This window comes from Lepidochelys kempii, chromosome 25 (genome assembly GCF_965140285.1).
Source record: "Lepidochelys kempii isolate rLepKem1 chromosome 25, rLepKem1.hap1, whole genome shotgun sequence".
NCBI classification, from domain to species: domain Eukaryota; kingdom Metazoa; phylum Chordata; order Testudines; family Cheloniidae; genus Lepidochelys; species Lepidochelys kempii.
The window spans coordinates 10,887,054-10,904,245 of NC_136404.1; the positions used below are offsets into that span (position 1 = coordinate 10,887,054).

Below are 17,192 nucleotides of genomic sequence, written 5' to 3' on the forward strand. Positions count from 1 at the left end.
TGGATAGAGCTAGTCTATTCAGCTCAGGTGAGACTAGGAGGGTCAGTTGGACTAGGAGTCCAGCTGCCTCGCTATCTCTTGTGCTTGCCTCATTATTGCCGTGCATTACTCTGCATTTTACTATGCTTTTTTTTTTTTTGTTGGTGAGCCCCTAGCTTGAGTGCCAGGTATTTGTCCAGTATCTGTCCTGAGGTTGCAGTGAAGTGACCTACTAACACCTCCCACCCTGTTGTCCCTGCTCTCCATGGTTGACTGAGTTGCTTGCATATTGCAGAGAATTTACTGCATCCTCCCCTGGCATCAGCAGTTTTTTCCCCATGTGACAATCGCAGAAGCTTACCTCTTATACTACATGTTATTCCCATGTTTAAAACGTAATGTTTATTGCTTTAATGTTATCCCCTCTTGTCTTCCTGAATACAGTAAAGGAGAAGTTGCGTTTGGATCCAGACAGTGAAATTGCTACTACAGGTGTTCGAGTCTCTCTCATCTGCCCGGTAAGTTTTTGCACAGCAGTCCAGGCTTTTAACATTAGCTCTCCTATTCATCCGCCCAAACCATCTTTACAGGATAATCATCTTTTTCACCAGAAACATCTAGAAGCAGTTTCTTGTGTATTTGCACATGGCACCAGTATCCAATTTTGGAAGGGGAAGCATCTAGTGATGCAATGGTGGGATGGGTCACTGGTCTGTCTGCTCTTGGTCCCGTAGCTGGTGAAGATGCGTCTGTCTGTCCCATGCCGGGCTGAGACCTGTGCACACCTACAGTGCTTCGATGCAGTCTTCTACCTCCAGATGAATGAAAAGAAACCCACTTGGATGTGCCCTGTGTGTGACAAACCAGCACCCTATGATCAGCTAATAATTGACGGGTGAGTTCACACCCTCTTTCCTCTTCTGCCCCTTTGGTTATTCCTCCCCACCCTCTTCCATGTTGGGCTCATGCTCTGATTTGTAAGGCCTTATAGCTGATCCACCTCCATTTCAAAATTATTTTTAAGTTTAAAATATATAATTGCTCTATGGACATGTAAGAGACTAACCTCCCCGTTACGGGTGGTAGTGGGTTTGCGTGAGACTCGGTCATTAGTCTTTGCTTTTTGATTCTGTAGTTTCTCATCAGCTCGCTCTGAAACTCATACAACCGTATTCATTTTTCATCTTGGTGACCGCAAAAGCTAGGATGCTTTGCTCTTTTCCATGCAGTGATTGTTGATTGTCATTTACACTCCCTAGAGTAAAACTACTTTACACACTCCTGACAAGACAGGCTGCCTTCGGCATGCACTCCTCTCCCACTCCTTCGTTAAGGGCCTGATCCTGCAAGATGCTGAAGGTGCTCAGTACCTCACAAGCAGTTCTCAGCACGTCATAAGTATGTGCCAGCCATTAATCCAGGTGTCATTAGATGCAGAGCTAGCACATCTAAGATGGAGGTACGACTGCAGTTATAAACCAGTGCTCTGTGGGTACATTTTTTTGGATACTCCACCTGCAAACTGTGCAAATAGTGTCTGTAGTGGTAGGCTGCAAACTCCTCAAAGTCCTTTGCCGGCAAAGCTTTTTCTATTTTTATATATATTATGAGTTCCTATAAAAGGAACAAGATATGGGGTTGGAATCTTTGCAGGGGTATATTTAGGGTACTTTGGGCACCTTATTTATGAATATCCACACTTTCAAAGGTTTGGGGTTCTTGTAAGCTTAGTTTGGAATTTTCCTGGCTTTTTAGCCATTGTTTTTACGAATATGTTCTTGAAATGATTTTATTTTTACTTTTGATTCTTTTGGTCTGGGTTCATCAAAGCAGCTTAAGGTTGTAGTCTTGCACCGTTCAGTACTAATCCAGGCTCTTCCCTGCCAGTAGATGGAGACAGTACAACAGACGCTTTTATAATGTTCTTCCATGAATAAAAGGGGCTTGTTGGTTCATGGTTCTAGTAGTACAGTGTCTGCATCCAGTAACCTTACTTTGGTAGGTTCAAAGAACCTCAAGCTGTTAAGAACTGAATCATCTTTGTTATAACGTCACACTAGTTGTTTGTGCTGCTTTCTGAGAGGAGCTTTTTGTGAGTAAGCGTTAAGCTTTCAGATGGAAGATCCTGTATATTGTACCTCTAACAACGTTACGAGGTCTGGTAGCACACCCCAGCACTTACTGTGCCTTCCATGCTGTTTGTAAGTGTGCCAGTAGGATTCCAAAAAAGTCTCTAAGGTTTGTAGATGGCCCTGTTGGGCTCTGATCCAGCCAGTCGAGTTTGGATCACTTTGTTAAAACAGCATATGAAGGAGGAAGACCAGAGAATCAAGAGCATTATGGTCCACATTGGGAGGCAGGAGGGCCTGCATTCTGTCACCCCCAAGCTGGGGCAAGGGTCTGAAGCCACAAATTTTAGGGAAGGTCCTTAAAGACTGGCCATCCCCAAACCAATCTCCCCCTTTTGCCCCTTGTGGAGACTGTGTTTAATATATCTGGAGGAGAGTTCTTTCATTCTGTCATCTTATGCTGCCCAGTGTGTTCTTGTGGGTCCCAAACATTAGGGTGGCGACCCTAAAAGCCCATGCCTTCAGATTGTGAACCGTAGGGGGTTTCTATGCCCTTTGAAAAAACTTGATGAGAGAACAACTGGCCTTTGAGGGGGCGTGTCCTACAGATGCAATATTCAGTGTTGGGGTCCACATACCAATACCAAGCTTTCTTCTTTGGACTAACATGGTGACCATTTATACATCAGCCTGGAAGGGAGAAGGCTTCACAGTCTATCCATACGTGGGCAACTGGCTGAGTCAAAGAAAGTCCTTAATCCTTAGCCTGGAAGACCTTTAAGAATGTCAGCTGCTCAAAGATTAATGCTTGATAATAGACCACCACCTTGGAGGTGATCTGCTTCCATTGTGCATCTCTGAACAAGGTTTGATTCATTGATATTGGAAGATCATATAAAGAAACATGGAGAGATGGAATTGAGTCTTATCAAGAGGATAGCCCTATCCAAGGAATGTCTGCCTCTTATCATTGCTATCTGGTCTCCATATGCAGAACCTGGACAAGAGTCCTCTACAAGAACCACTGAATTAGCTAGTCCTGGCAATAGATGCCACCCAAGTTACAGACTGACTAGGATCCCTGATAGCTCCAGGAACATGGCTTTAGATGCTGATCACCTTAAAGGAGAGCTCAGTAAACTGGCTGCCTGCTCTGCAAAGAGCAAAGTAAGGAACAAAGTGATGACTGCCATTGTTTCCTATGTGAACAAGGCAGCTCAGGAGTCAGGAAATGGCCAGACAGCCTGACTATTCACTGAGCTCCAGTGTGGAAATTGCTGACAGTCATAAAAATGGTGATGGCAACAAGCTGCAGAGCTCCTTGTTTCTGGGAAATGAACTCCCCCGTGCGCCCCCCCCCCCCGCCTCAGATATCTCAGACATCCTAATGGGAATTCCCTCAAATATAATGATGGACTCAATCACAAGAGCTCAGATGAATTCTACAAAGGGCAGATGAGTGAGTATATGTGAACTTCAACCTAGGTTATATATTTCCGTGGATTTAGTCATGCAGACTGTACTCAGGGCATCAAGGAATTCATAGTTACTGATCTTCTCTGGCTCTTGTGTCCTCCTCGGTCAGTCTGAAGCAACCTCGGCATAGATTACCTGTTCACTTTGCCCTGTGGCCAATACATAGGCTTAGATTTTTCTTGGTAAACAGTAAAAATTCAAAGTTACTGATATGCAAAGTAAGAAAAATGCTTGAGAACTTTATTAGAGTTTGATTTAAAGATATTTACTTTGTATATTTTGATGTTTGTTTTAACAGTCATAAAGCTTTAACTTTTTGAATCTCAACATCTACTGTCATTAAATTTTCCACAGTTTCAGGAAGTTAGGTGGGGTCAAACAATAATTATTTAAACAGATGAAAACGGAAGAAGGTGCTTAAATAGTCTTTGAGACTATCCTTCAAAATTATTAAATAAATTCTGCCAAGCCTACCAATACATACTCCAGGGAGAATTTTGCGGCACTGCGTGTGTGCAGAATTCATGTCCCCCGCAGATTTCTTTGCTTCCCCGCAGAAAAATGACTTCTGACAGGAAAGCAAAGGGAAGCTGCAAGAGCAGTCATGTGCCACTTCCCGACAGCACAGGCAGGTTGGCTCAGGTGCCCAGAGCAGCCGGTAGAGGCGTAAATCACCGCCGAGAGGGAGGAGCTGGGCAGTCGTGCAAGTGAAAGAGAGAGACACTCTGTCCCTCTCACTCGCTATTGCAGTATGCTCAGCATGGAGCGGCAGAGCTTCAGGGTGTTTCTGAGGAGGTAGGCATGGGGCAGGCTCTGTCCCCTCAGGCAGAGCAGAATGTAGCAGCCTGCCCGCTTAATGAATTGTTCCCATTGTCTTTTTGAATTCCCCCCAGGTGTATAAAACAGCTGTAAAAGTTTTAAGGCTCCTTCACATTGCCAGAAGGGTGTAAAGGACAGTATCGCCTTATAAATGCTTATTGTGCTTTCGTGATTAGAACTGGTCTAAGTTTCGGACTGAAAACATTTCCTATTAAAATGTGCTCCATGAACTGTTTGCTACTGGCCTTTCTGGAGGTGGTCAGTAGCCAATGTAAATTGTGAGTTTCATTCCCCAGCCCTCACTTGCTCTTCAGTTGCCTATGATGTAACACTGAGCATATGGCTGCATATATTTGTTGACTAATAACTAGAAATAAAGGGTCAAACCTAGCTACATTACTATTAGACAAAGGGGGTTGGGTACTTCCTCCAATGCTCCCCACTCCCATTCTCCATCCATTGTATGGTAGTTTAAATAAATTACCAAAATAATTGAAACCAGAATGATGATATTGCATTATTTTGACAAAATATGTAGATTTTTGCAGAATTTTAAAACATCGTGCGCAGAATTCCCCCCGGAGTAAATACAACAGGAACATTTCCCTTTCTCGTTTATAGCCTGGCTATGGAGGACTAGCTTATAGAAGAAGGGTGCTATCTCCACTGGCAAAGCTTCATTGTCTTTATTTTAGAGCAGAAAACACTGATGTAGAGAAGATGAACTCGATCCAGTCCGTGCCTTTGTCACTAGTCTGGCATTTCTCTAGACAGCTGGACTTGATACCTGTTCGTTTTTTGTAAAATTGGTAGTAATAGTCAGTCTTTAGGAGTAAACTAGAACTGACGATGTTGGAGTCTCATCTGGATGTTGTCCGTTTCAACAAGCAAAGGAACACAACTCATCCAGTAAAGATCCAAAGAAGCTACTGAAGACCAAGCTAGTTGAGGGAGCTCATGTAAGCGTCCCTGAACCATTTTACATCCTTAAAGTTCTATTTCTAGTATTCATTTTGCTAGGCTAGGAGACTAGAGCTGTCCAGATCCTGTCGTGAATCAAATAGCAGATCCTACTCAATCAGGACAAAGCAGTGCTCAGAATGGTATCACACTTCAAGGAAACTTCATGAATGGCCTTTTACAAATCAAGTGTTGGTTCACCCTCATACTGATAAAGGAAAAACTCCACAGCCTAGGCACGAGTGATGCTTTCTACAATCTGAATTCTAGATGGTCTGTTCCAATAGCTATTAAACAAGCACCCTCCTGAGGCCAGTGATGAGAAACACTTCAACAGTAGTAAAGCAAATGCCCAACCTCTAAGGCATGATGAACCAGAGAGGTAGTCTCTTTTTAGTTAGAGGTCCGTCTCCTCGTGATTAGAGATAGGTAAGGTGGCCATCTGGATCTATGCCATCATTTTTGTATTTTCAACACAATATGGGCTGGGCACAGAAGCTTTTTCTGATGCAGCCTCTAGCGGGAGGACATTGCATGCATTATACTTTCCCCAGAGATTTCAGCACTAGCTTGGGAAGTCCAGCGTCTGGACTGATAAAGAGTGAGAAGAGAGGAAGGCTACACTTCCTACCTGACTTTATTAATCTGGTGGATTACTCTGTCCTTTCATAACGTAATAAACTGAATATGTGTGCACAAGTCACCCAGTGTACTATAGATGTGGCATCGTAAGAATATTGTCTGGGGAGCAGCACAAGGAACTTGTCTATTGGTCTAACTTCCCACTTGCAGCGGGGTGGGAATGTGTTCTACTATAATTAAAATTTTAGGGATCTGATGGGGTGTGAGGAGCTGAGTCTTTGGCATGGTGTTCAAATGTGGTCTAATAACTAAGCTGGTATCTCGGCCCACTTCCTAGTGGAAAGTCTTCATTACATAACTACCACCTGTCATAAGTAACAGTAGTTGTCCTCTCCCACACCATGGGCAGCGTCAACAGAGACCAAGGACTGAATTGAGCATGGAGGCTGCTCTGATTCATGGTTTAAGCTGTGTCAGGATGGATTGGGGATGTTGGCACTGCCAGTACCTGTTGTGTGGGGGGAAAACAGGACTTGGGTGTAGCAGCTTTTCACTACCAAATTCCTTCAAACATAAATTTTAGGGCCATTTAAGGTGAGGATCCATCTTAGCGTTCTGTCATCAAAGGTGCTCTGCTGATTGCCTCAAGGTTAACAGATGGCATCTTCTTTCCTCTCCAGGCTGCTATCAAAAATATTGACGGAATGCGAGGATGCAGATGAAATAGAATACCTGGTGGATGGATCCTGGTGTCCAATCAAAGCTGAGAAAGAGAGAAGCTGCAGCCCTCAGTGTCCAATATTGGTACTAGGTAGGTGTGTAGTGAGTGGGGTGAACGATTTTAAATGCACTGAAAGATAAACTGTAAAGAACATACACAAATCACTTGATACAACATCAGGAAGCTGGGTCAGTGTTGGAGAGTTATAGAACACCTTATGAGCTCTGCTCAGAATACCATTATAAGTCAGCTAATAGGTTCCCCCGTCTTTCTACACAAAGGAGTAAGTAGTATCAGAGAGGTAGTAACTGCACAGTAAGGAGGGGATTATTCTGGTTGGGATCCTCCAGCCCTTTGAGTAAATCCCTAATGGTTGAGTTAGCATTCAGATCAGTTGTTTAGCAAAACTTGGTTATGCCTTCAAAGTGGCATGGAATGAATATCTTTTGTATATTCACTTACGGAATAACCCTGAAATGTTTGCCTCCTCTCATGGACAGTGGAAGGCCAGACCTTTCCTTAGTGGTGGTGTTACCAACAAATTCGTCTGCGTTGTTCTGTAACATCTCTGACTGAAGCAGTCCCTTACTTTTGTGCAAATATTTCCCGAGCAAACACTAATTCTTTGAGTGGCTGCAGATGTGTGTTCCATTCACGTGTGCGCTTGCCCACAGCACTGACACCAAGGAACTCTGCTTGGCAGTACCTGTTGGGGTGGCGCTCATGCCCGCTGGCTGCCATAGCCCCTCCTATGGCTATATAGGGGAGGCAGCGCCCTGACCCCCCTCAGTTCCTTCTCGCCCACCCGCGGCTTGAGTTGGAGCATTCAGTGTAGTGTCTCACCTCATGTTCTGCATCGCAGTGTTTATCCAAAAAAACCAAAGAAATAGTTAGTTTAGTAGTACCTTAGGGTTTAGTGTAGTTAGTTTTTAGCCAGGTGTGACGCCTTCTCTGAGTTTTAAGCATTGTCCACCATGTGGAGTAGCTATCCCTACCAGTGATCCCCACACTCAATGTTTATTGTGCCTTGAGGAAGGGCACATTAAGGAAAGATGCTCCATCTGTAAGCTCAAGAAGAGAATGCAGGTGTTTAGAGCCTTGCACTTAAATTAGCACCTACTAGGGCAGAACATGAGGCCTGCTTCAGCATAGGGGACCGCCACAGATCATCAGGCCCCTCAGAGAGCACCTGAGCTGGTACAGGCTGCGACTCCACAGTCTCACTTGGATTCCTCGCCCAGGAGGAACAGCGATTGTTCTCCTTCCTTTGGAAATCTGAGGAAAAGCTCTCACAAAATGGCCTGGAGCCGCTCCAGAGCTTGGAGAGATTCCTCCTCCCCTTCTAAGAAGAATGTAGACCGGCACCGTGAGTTTTTCAATATGTGGGGTAGAGGTGGACTGTCAACCCACCCTGCAGTACCAGTGTGAAACCAGTTAGAGACCGTACAGTAAACTCTGGTACTGATGCCTGTGGGGCATCCACTGAGTCCAGTACCAACAACAGTGGTGTCATCATGGATGCTTCCCATATTGGCGGTGTATTGGGCAGCAGTGGATTTGCTGTGCCTTTCTGTTCCTGACTCACCACTTGTTCAGGAGCATTTTACAGTGGTGGCTTAGTATTCGGTGTCCTTGGTACCACTGGGACTGGCTGCAGACTGTTGTTGGCTCTGTCGACTGAAGCACCTCGTATCCATGGGCCAGGGTTGCAGGTGGCTTCCTGGTCAGCGTCTGCACTGCCAAACCTTTCAGTACCGACAATGATTGCAGCACTGTCTAACTCTGAGTCTGAGACCAACTTTGGTTTTGGTACCAATGCCAGCTTCGATACCAAGTGGGATGCCTTTATCAGGACTGTAAGTGCCATCTCTTGCAGATGATGCAAGGCGTTTACTGGCTTCATCTGGAGTGGCTTCTCCATTATAGCCAGACTATGTGGAAGGGTCTTCAGGATCTAGTTAGGAGACATTTCCATCCCTTCACGTTCACAGTACCACTCTGAGGTCACTTAAACTTCTGGGCGATTGCCAGTGGTACGGGGATCGGTACCATTCATGCAGTAGGGATAACTGCACCTGGCGTAGCTTCTACTGGTCACTAATGTCATTCCCTATCCAAAGTGGCTTACTTGGCATCCTTGGGTGGATCCTTATTCAGCAAGGTCCTGATCTTCCACTAAGTCCAGGGAAGATCACCTGTTCTCTCCCCTTGTGAGCTGCTTGAGCTTCAGCCATAGACTGAGTAAGCTCCCTCTTAATTGGTGCATCCTGGATCCCTTGTTATAGTCATGTACTTCCACTGCTTCCCTCTTCTTCTTTGTCACCAGATGATACTATATTGCTGGATTCTTCATCTCTGGTACCTGAGGATTTAAAATCCTATCAAGATCTCCTGAGATGAATGACCTTGGTCTTGGCTATTCAAGCTGAGGTTTTTAATGAGAACAAACACGTTACTTGATATCCTTCAGCTCTCAGCTCCTAGGAGAGTGGCTCTCATTATAAATGAAGTGATATTAGAGCCTCCCAAATCTGTGAAATACCCCACCGTGTCTCTAACACCCACAGTGTACTGATAAGAGAAATTATGTTCCCAGGCAAGTGTGTTTTCTCACATCCAGCTCCTGATTCCGTGGTTGTAATGGTGAAAAACGAGAAGTTACAACAGGGGAGATATAAATCCACTCCTCACGTCGGCATCTAAGAGGTTGGACTTGATGGGGAGGAAAGTTTATTCAGTCTCTTCATTACAAATGTGCGTTGCCAACCAGCAGAAACTATGACCTAAATATGACTTTGTGAATTGGGATGTTGTGTCCATGTCTACAGATTAGTTATCAGAATCCTTCAGGGAGAGTTTTTAGGCATTTATTGCATAAGGCCATTCAGTGGCCACAACCTCTTTGCAGTCAACATTGGATGTGGCAAATGCTTCATCCAGATTTATGGCCTCATCTGTAACATTGAGAAGGGCCTCGAGGTTACGGAATTCTGGCATAGCTCCTGAGGTCCAAAAGAGCATAGAGGATTTACCTTTTATGGTCAGTTTTTGTTCTCTAAGAAACTGATGATACATTGCATTATTTTGAGGACTTGTACTACTTTCCAGTCATTAGGAATTTTATACCCAGGCCACAAAGAGTCGTCATTTTGCGGGGTCAGCGACAGCCCAGCAACATTGTCTGCAGTGATACTTCCAGCTGTTATCCTCCCTTGCTAGGCCACAAGACTTCTTCAGAAAAGGGCATAAATCACCAGAAGAGACCTGGTTCTAATTTTAACCAACCAGCCCATCCTCCTCCTCCTCCTCCATCTTTGGGCAGGCAGCGTCTTTGACTTACATATCGAGAGCAGCTTACCAGTTGTGACCGTCTCAACTACATCTCAGTTCAGGGACGGGCTGTCTCACTTCTGCAGTGCATGAGAAGCAATAACTACAGACAGATGGGTACTAAGCACTGTGGGGTCAGGTTAAGCCATTCAACTTCTATTTCCCCTTTCCGCACGTTTACCCCCATCCCTTTTCACGGACCCATCTCACAAGCCGCTGCTGCTGCTTCAGCAGGTTCAGACTCTGTGCTCTGGGAGCTGGAGAGAAGGTGCTTCCTCTTCATCATGGAAAGGGATTCTATTCCTGGTACTTCCTGATCCCTATGTCCAAGGGAGGGTTGACACCTATTCTCAGTCTCCATGGTCTCAGCAATTGCATCAAACGCATAAAATTCCACATGGTTACCCTGGCTACTATTCTCCCCACATTGGATCACGCCGTCTGGTTTGTTGCTCTCAATCTTCATGCCGCCTGTTTTCCATCTGGTGATTTTCCCAGACCACAGAAAGTTTCCTAGTCATCAATCAATCATTATCAATACACTGGTCTCCACTTTGGCCTGTCATCAGCCCCACGTGTCTTTAGTGAATGCATGATGATGGTTGTAGTGGCTTATCTCCAGTGGAGGGGAATTCATGTCCTCCCGTACCTAGACAATTGGCTAGTGAGGGGCAGATCCAAAGAATAAGTCCTCAGTCCTCTTCTGTTCACACTGTACCTCTTTGATCACCTGGGTCTGATTTTGAACACAGCAAAGTAGACATTGATTTTTATGGGGACTCTACTAGACTCTATGAATTTGAGGGCCTTTCTCCTGTGTCCGCGATTCCAAACAATATGATGCCTGTGTGCCTCTGGACCTCTAATCTCAGCCTTCAACCCTGGTCCACGTATACCAGAAATTACTAGACCATATTGGCCCTGTGCACTTATGTGGTCCAGCACACGAGATTGCATCTTTGTCCTCTTCAGTCATGGTTGAAGTTGGCCTATCACCTGAGTTGCCAGTCATTGGACAGGCTGGTCTGAGTGCTACCAGAGATACTGGTCTTGCTACTGTGGTGGGCTAAACAGAACAATGCATGTCAGGTTCCCTTTGCCTGTCCTCTACTGACCAGGACTCCAGTCTATGATGCTTCCATAATAGCGCATCTAGGGACATTAAAGGTTCATGATTTTGTGGTCAGAGATGGAAGCGTCTTTTCATATCAACACACTGGAGCTTTGCACCACTTACGATGCTTGTCCTGCCTTTGGGGATCAGATCAGGGGAGCATACCAACTGATGGTACCATCACAGTGGTTCATGTGAACAACCAGAGAGGAGCCCGCTCCAACCAGCTTTGCCAGGAAGCAATAGAGTTCTGGTACTTTGCATCAAAGACATCATGCTTACAGCCTCACGCTTACCGGCTTCGCAAAACCAATTGGCCAACCATCTCAGCAGGACTTTCTCCGAGAACCGCAGGTGGGCTCTGGAAAGCAGCATGGTGAGGTCCATCCTCGGGGAACAGGGCATTCCTTCAGTAAACCTGTTTGGAACAAAGGATAGTAAAAGTGCCATCAGTTTTGTTCTTGACCAAGCCTCAGTCCAGGATCTTTAACCAATGCCTTCCATTTGAATTGGAGATCAGCCCTGATATATACCTTTCCCCTATTCCTCTTATCTCTCAGGTTATCCTCAAACTCTGAAGTCAGACCTTGCCAAACTGATACTTATTGTGCCAGCTTGGTCAAGACAAGGTTGGATCTCTAATCTTCTCAATCTGTCTGTCCAGCCTCCCAGATCTCTCCGTCTCCTTTCCAACCTACTGACTCAGCACCATGGCCAAGTTGCATATCCTATGCTGAGCTGTCTAAACTTCACGGTATGGATGATTAGATGAAGAGGAAAGGCAGTATTCAGAAGCAGTTTGGAGGGTCCTACTTAATAGTAGAAAATCATCTACTAGGACCACCAATTTAGCCAAGTGAAAGTGTTTTTTCCATTTGGTCAATATCTAGGGGAATTCAGCTGATGTTCGCTCGTGCTCAGGATGCTCTGGGATTACTTGTTACATCTGAAGTCCTCCCGTCTGCCTCTTAGCTGTTAACTGAACTCTCAACAAGCTATCTCGGCATTCCATTTTCCAATCCAGGGGAAGTTAGTTTTCTCAGACTCCATAACAGTGAGATTTCTGAAAGGTATTGTCAGTCTGTGTGCACCTGTGAAGGAAATGGTCCCATTGTGAGACCTTAATGCTGTACAGGCCACCCTCCTGTATCCTCCATTTGAGCCGCTACCAGCTTGCTCTTTGTCTCTCCTTTTTCTTTCCAAGAAGACTGCCTTTCTTATTGCTATAACATCCACAAGAAGAGTCTGCCAACTGCAGGCCCTAATGGCAGGATTTCCTCCTACACAGTTCTTCAAACACAGTGTCCTTCAGGCCACATCTGAAGTTCCTTATCCAAAGTGATTTCACAGTTTCACCATAAGCAAGTAATTTACTTACCCTGTATCCTTTACTAAGCCACACTCAGATGATCGGTGTCTTCATATGTTCGATGTGAGGCAATGTTTGGCATTTTATGTGGAAAGGACTAAACCACTTCAATCATTGCACTGGCCTTTTGTCTTTTGTGCGGATTGGATGAAAGGGCACCTGGTCTCAACGCACACAATTTCCAGGTGGGAGAACTTCCAACATTATGACTGCTTATGAAGTAGCCGTAGTGACATCTGTCATTTCTCAACAGTGTTTCGATAGGGGACACTTGCAGGGCTGCTACATGGTCTTCTATACGTACTTTTACTAAACATAATGCTGTTGTGGTGGCATCTAGGTCAGGTGCAAACTTACGGAAGGCAGGTCTGAAGTCATTGTATGAGTAGATTCAAGCAGTACCAGTAGGAGGTAGGGCTTGGAGAATCATCTGAGTGAAATATACGTCTGCAGCTACGCAAAGAAAAGATGGTTACTTACCTGTAACTGTTCTTGGAGATGTGGGTGCAGACCTATCTTCTGCAATCCCGCCCTCTGTTGTGTCTGCTTCAGAGTCTCCAGTCTTGGATTCTGGTCTCAAAGAACTGAGGGGGGTCAGGGTGGAGCGGCCTGTATGTAGCTACGGGGAGGGGCTTTGGGGGCCAGAGTGCATGAGCAGTGCCCTGATGGGTACTGCTAATCAAAGTTCTCTGGGTGTGTGCACATGTGAGTGGAATAAATGTCTGCACCCACATTTCAAAGAGCAACAGTTACAGTACAGATAAGTAACCATCTTCCTTCCAGGATGTATGGGCCTTCCAGGGCATCTCAGGAAGTATTCACTTACCCCACTGGTCTTTGAAGTAGGTGGATTTCCGTACGCAGCCTCCCTAGAAGGAATGTTTTATCTGCCCCTTCTCCAAATACTGTTCAGATATGCAAGGAGGTTGCATCCCTCTGGGATTTGCTGTGGTGGTGATGATGATGGTGAAAGAGCTGCTGAGAAGTGTTAGTAAGTTTTGTAGATGTTCTAATGAAGCCTTTCTTCCCAGGTTCTTCTGATGTGAACGGGCTGTTGCCCACTCCCAACGGTAATGGAGAGAACGGCAAGGTCGCCGCCGACGTTGTGGATTTAACACTGGACAGTTCATCATCTGAGGAAGAGGAGGAGGAAGACGAAGAAGACGAGGACGACGATGACGGACCCCAACCGAAACGACGCTGCTCTTACGAGAAAGGTTTAGTTTCTGCCTGCTGACTGCGGAAGTAGCTCTGAATCTCAGAATGGACAGACTTGAATACTCTGGTGCTTACTAAACTGGAGGGGAGGGGAATTTCTCCTTCGCCTCACTTCCCTTCCTCCCTGGTCTCCTCTTGACGTTCCTATTCCAAGTTAACCATTAAAACGAAAAATAAAACCATTGAGCTGCTTCTTGGTTGGAAAACTGCCCCACTAAACAGCCTGACCCGAGTTCTGCCAGCTCAACCTGACCCGGAGTCTGAAGTAAGGAAAGTGTCTTAAGCCAGGCGGCCAGGATCCAGAGCTAACTGACCTTGGCTGCCATTCAGCATTACAGTGTGAATCTCTGGAGTTCCCCTGAAAATCTACGGGATGGCTAACTCCAGTGCATCTCCAAAGCTGTGTGCATTTTTATTGTCTTGTTAAATAACCATTCCTGATTATCTAAAGTTTTGCTGGACATGTGAATGGGTGGGTTAGGGTGGGAAAGAGAGGGACTTAGGGGGGAGGTTTATATATCCCAGCAAAGTTAGAGGGTTTTTTAGGGGTGGGGGAAGGAATGAAAGGAAAGAGACTTAAGATTGGAATCGCACTGTTCTAGTTAGGAGCTCCAGCAGCTCTGCACCTCATGTAAAGAGACACATTTTGAATCCTTTTAATCTAATCTGAAGATAATGTAGAAATCGTGCATAGTGAATCATTTTAGTTGAGCAGAAGCCATGGGGAGGGTGGGGAGGGCTTGAACCACAAATCTGTTGTATTTTTGAAGTGCAATAACTTGGTGTTTTTGAAGACTAAAAGGGCTGGGCATTCCCTTTTGTAAAGAAGGCTTTGTCTCGGAAATCGGTGCCAGGAGCCTGCAGGACAGCTGACGCCCATCACCTGGACATGTGGCATTGTGTAGGCGTGAGGTGGGGTGGAGGGGATGTATGGCCTTCAAGAAAATGCCAGGTGGGGAAATCTCAGTTTCTAGCCAACTACCTCGGTAACTCCAATTCAGGTTTATTTCAGTCATGAAACAGTGCAAAGCCCATCACTGGTACTGCTGACCGCATTCATGTCATGGTGTTTGGAGACTTAGCCAAGGGCTAAGTGGAGCACAGCGACCACGTGTTGATGGCCTCTGGACTTTTCCACTTCTTTTAAGACTTTGATCCCAGACCCAAAGCTACTGTTAAGCTCTTAATGGCAAAACATTGTTGCTTTTGAGTTTCTAAATGGTAACCTTTTCCTTTGTCTTGTAAAGATTTTTTGGTAACTAAATTGCATACGCCGCTCTGCCTGTTCCTAGTTAAAAGCCTCTGAAGTCTGCATCTCTTTTGCTGACTTTCTCGTCTGTGGATGAGAATAAACTTTAGAAGGAAGTTGGCATGTTAACTTTGCCCGTGTACCAGGGAAGGGTGGAACTCAAAGTAACTGCCCTTAGTAATGCACTGGACCACCCCACCAGCTGAGCAGAGATGCTGTAACCAAGGCTATGCGAGTAGCTTCCAGTTGTGCTGTGTATAGACTTCCCAGCTGCTGGCAAAGGACAGTCTCTCCTTTCCAGCCCCACCACCCCTTCTGCTCACACTGTACTCTCTAACCGTCGAGCCCAGCTGCGGTGAAAGTACAGACACATCTCCTGTAATTACCTCTTCCCCTAAAGCTTGGGCCTGGAGGAAAGGAGGCAGCTATGTTAAAACACAGAACCAAAGTGATGGTGCTTTCCAAAGCACTTCTGATGCATTTAAGAAAAAGTAATGCATTTAAAATACCCCATCAACTTAAAAGCCATCAAGTTCCACTAGAACTCTTTTAAAATACCCTTTTAAGGACCTACTCTAAAGCATGTAGGAAGAGAGCCGAATATTATCCCATAAAGGCTATTGAGCAGAAAGTTAGACCCTGGCTTTTGGAGCCTTCCCTCTCCAAATTCTCACTGAAACTCGTTGCATGATGTATGAATAGAGCTTTCTCCAGTGAGGCATGTTGTCCCTCAGATTAAGCTGCTTCAAGAAATCCCGTGCCCTGCGGTGGTGGGTTATCTCACTCTGCATCCTCTGAGAGCGAGAGCTGATCACCTTGGACCGCATGGGCATGTTTGAAGGGAAAAGTCCTTCCTGCAAATCTGTATTCGGCCCAGCAAACGGAAGCGGAGGCATGTTTCTGCTTTTTCTCCCCTCCCTCCCCCCTAAACGAACACTTGCAAAGCTGACTGGCAGGTGCACATCAGGGCGGGGGGATTGTCAAGAAACCTCCCTTGCATTTCCTCAGCAGCACCAGCCTGTGAAAACACGATGGTGAAGGAATTGCCCAGGGCCCCCCTCAAGAGCAATTGAGGGGATGAGGGACGGGAGGGAAAGAGGCAACCCTGGAATCTAGTTCACTCGTCCACCATTTTAGTTCCTTTCCCACAGGAAAACCTTTATTTGTATGGAAGACTTTTTTCCTTTTTTCTTTTCTTTCTTTTTTTTGCAAATAAGCAATATGTTTTCAGGTTGAAACAAATAAATAAATAAAACCTTGGTAGAGCTCCAATTGTTTTACTGTATAAAGGGTTTGGCGGCTTGCACCCCCAGCCGCCCGGTAGTGTTACAGTCCGGTTTTTTTCCTAATATTTGTATCCTAATTTAATTGTTTTTAAATTTTGCAGGCCAAGCCACTGTTTGGAGACATCATGCTTCTGTTACTGCTTTCTGTTTGGAGTTGGCCAGCTCCTCCTGTACATATGTTTGTTCTTATAGCCTGTTTTTTTTCTTTTTTATAAAGAAGAGGAAAAAAACAAAACAAAAGAAAATTATTTTTCTTTCCCTCCGTACACATTCTTCAGCGTTCAGAATTCTAGTGTTTGTTAAATAAAAAGAAAGATTTACATTTAATTCCCAGCTTGTCCTTTTCCGTTGTATACTTTGGGGTCTCCCTCTTCTGACTGAAGGCATGTCTACCTTACAGCTGCTTCTACGGTCTACACCAGAGCTGGGCCATTGGAGTGCCATTACATGGACCCTGCTTTCCATATATGGACAGAAGGGGTTTTTCCGTTGATGTTGTTAATCCACCTCTTCGAGAGTGAAAAAATTCTTCTGACCTAACTGCGCCTCCACCACGGGTGAGGTCGACCTGATGTCACACCGAGCGAGACGTTTCTCCCAGCACTGAACAACAGAGCTAGGTTGATCTAATTTTTAAGTGTAGAGCGGGCGGGAGAGATGGTGGATTCTCCATTGTGTGGGGTGAAGATTGGGAGCCCGATGCCTTGTTACCCAGCGTTGTCAATTACACCAGGGGGAAGTGGGCATGAATGTTACCATGGTGATTTACTAGCACTTTTAAACTCAGTGAGAAGTTCAGGGCAAGGGAGAATCCGATGCTCCGGACATCTAAAAAAGATGGTCTGGCTCCACTGTATGTTGGGCTTCATGTAGGAGTCACGGGATGGGATTCTCTGGCCAGTATCATGTAGGTGGCCAGGCTAGGTGATCATAATGGTCATCCTTAATCTGTGACTCTCCAGGGGAAGATGTAACATTGCAACTCCTATGCTGTAACTTTGAGTTAATAACTCGATAGCG

At 45.4% G+C, this 17,192-nt stretch overlaps 1 protein-coding gene across 3 annotated transcripts in view; it reads left to right on the forward strand.

The window, feature by feature from the left end:
- The window catches only part of PIAS4 (protein inhibitor of activated STAT 4), a 36,294-nt gene extending 19,662 nt beyond the window's left edge, over positions 1-16,632 (forward strand). Inside the window, exons 8-12 of one of the 3 annotated variants that reach the window (XR_012156192.1) lie at positions 424-497; positions 714-874; positions 6,566-6,696; positions 13,451-13,902; positions 16,573-16,632. Coding sequence is in view for 1 of the 3 variants with exons in the window: in XM_073324199.2 (XP_073180300.1) it covers positions 424-497; positions 714-874; positions 6,566-6,696; positions 13,451-13,656 (572 nt within the window). In the remaining 2 variants the exon portion in view is untranslated. Of the gene's footprint in view, positions 1-423; positions 498-713; positions 875-6,565; positions 6,697-13,450; positions 16,500-16,572 lie in introns of those variants that run through there. The other 2 variants (XR_012156191.1, XM_073324199.2) reach the window with 2 other exon arrangements.
- Positions 16,633-17,192: the final 560 nt, after the last annotated feature.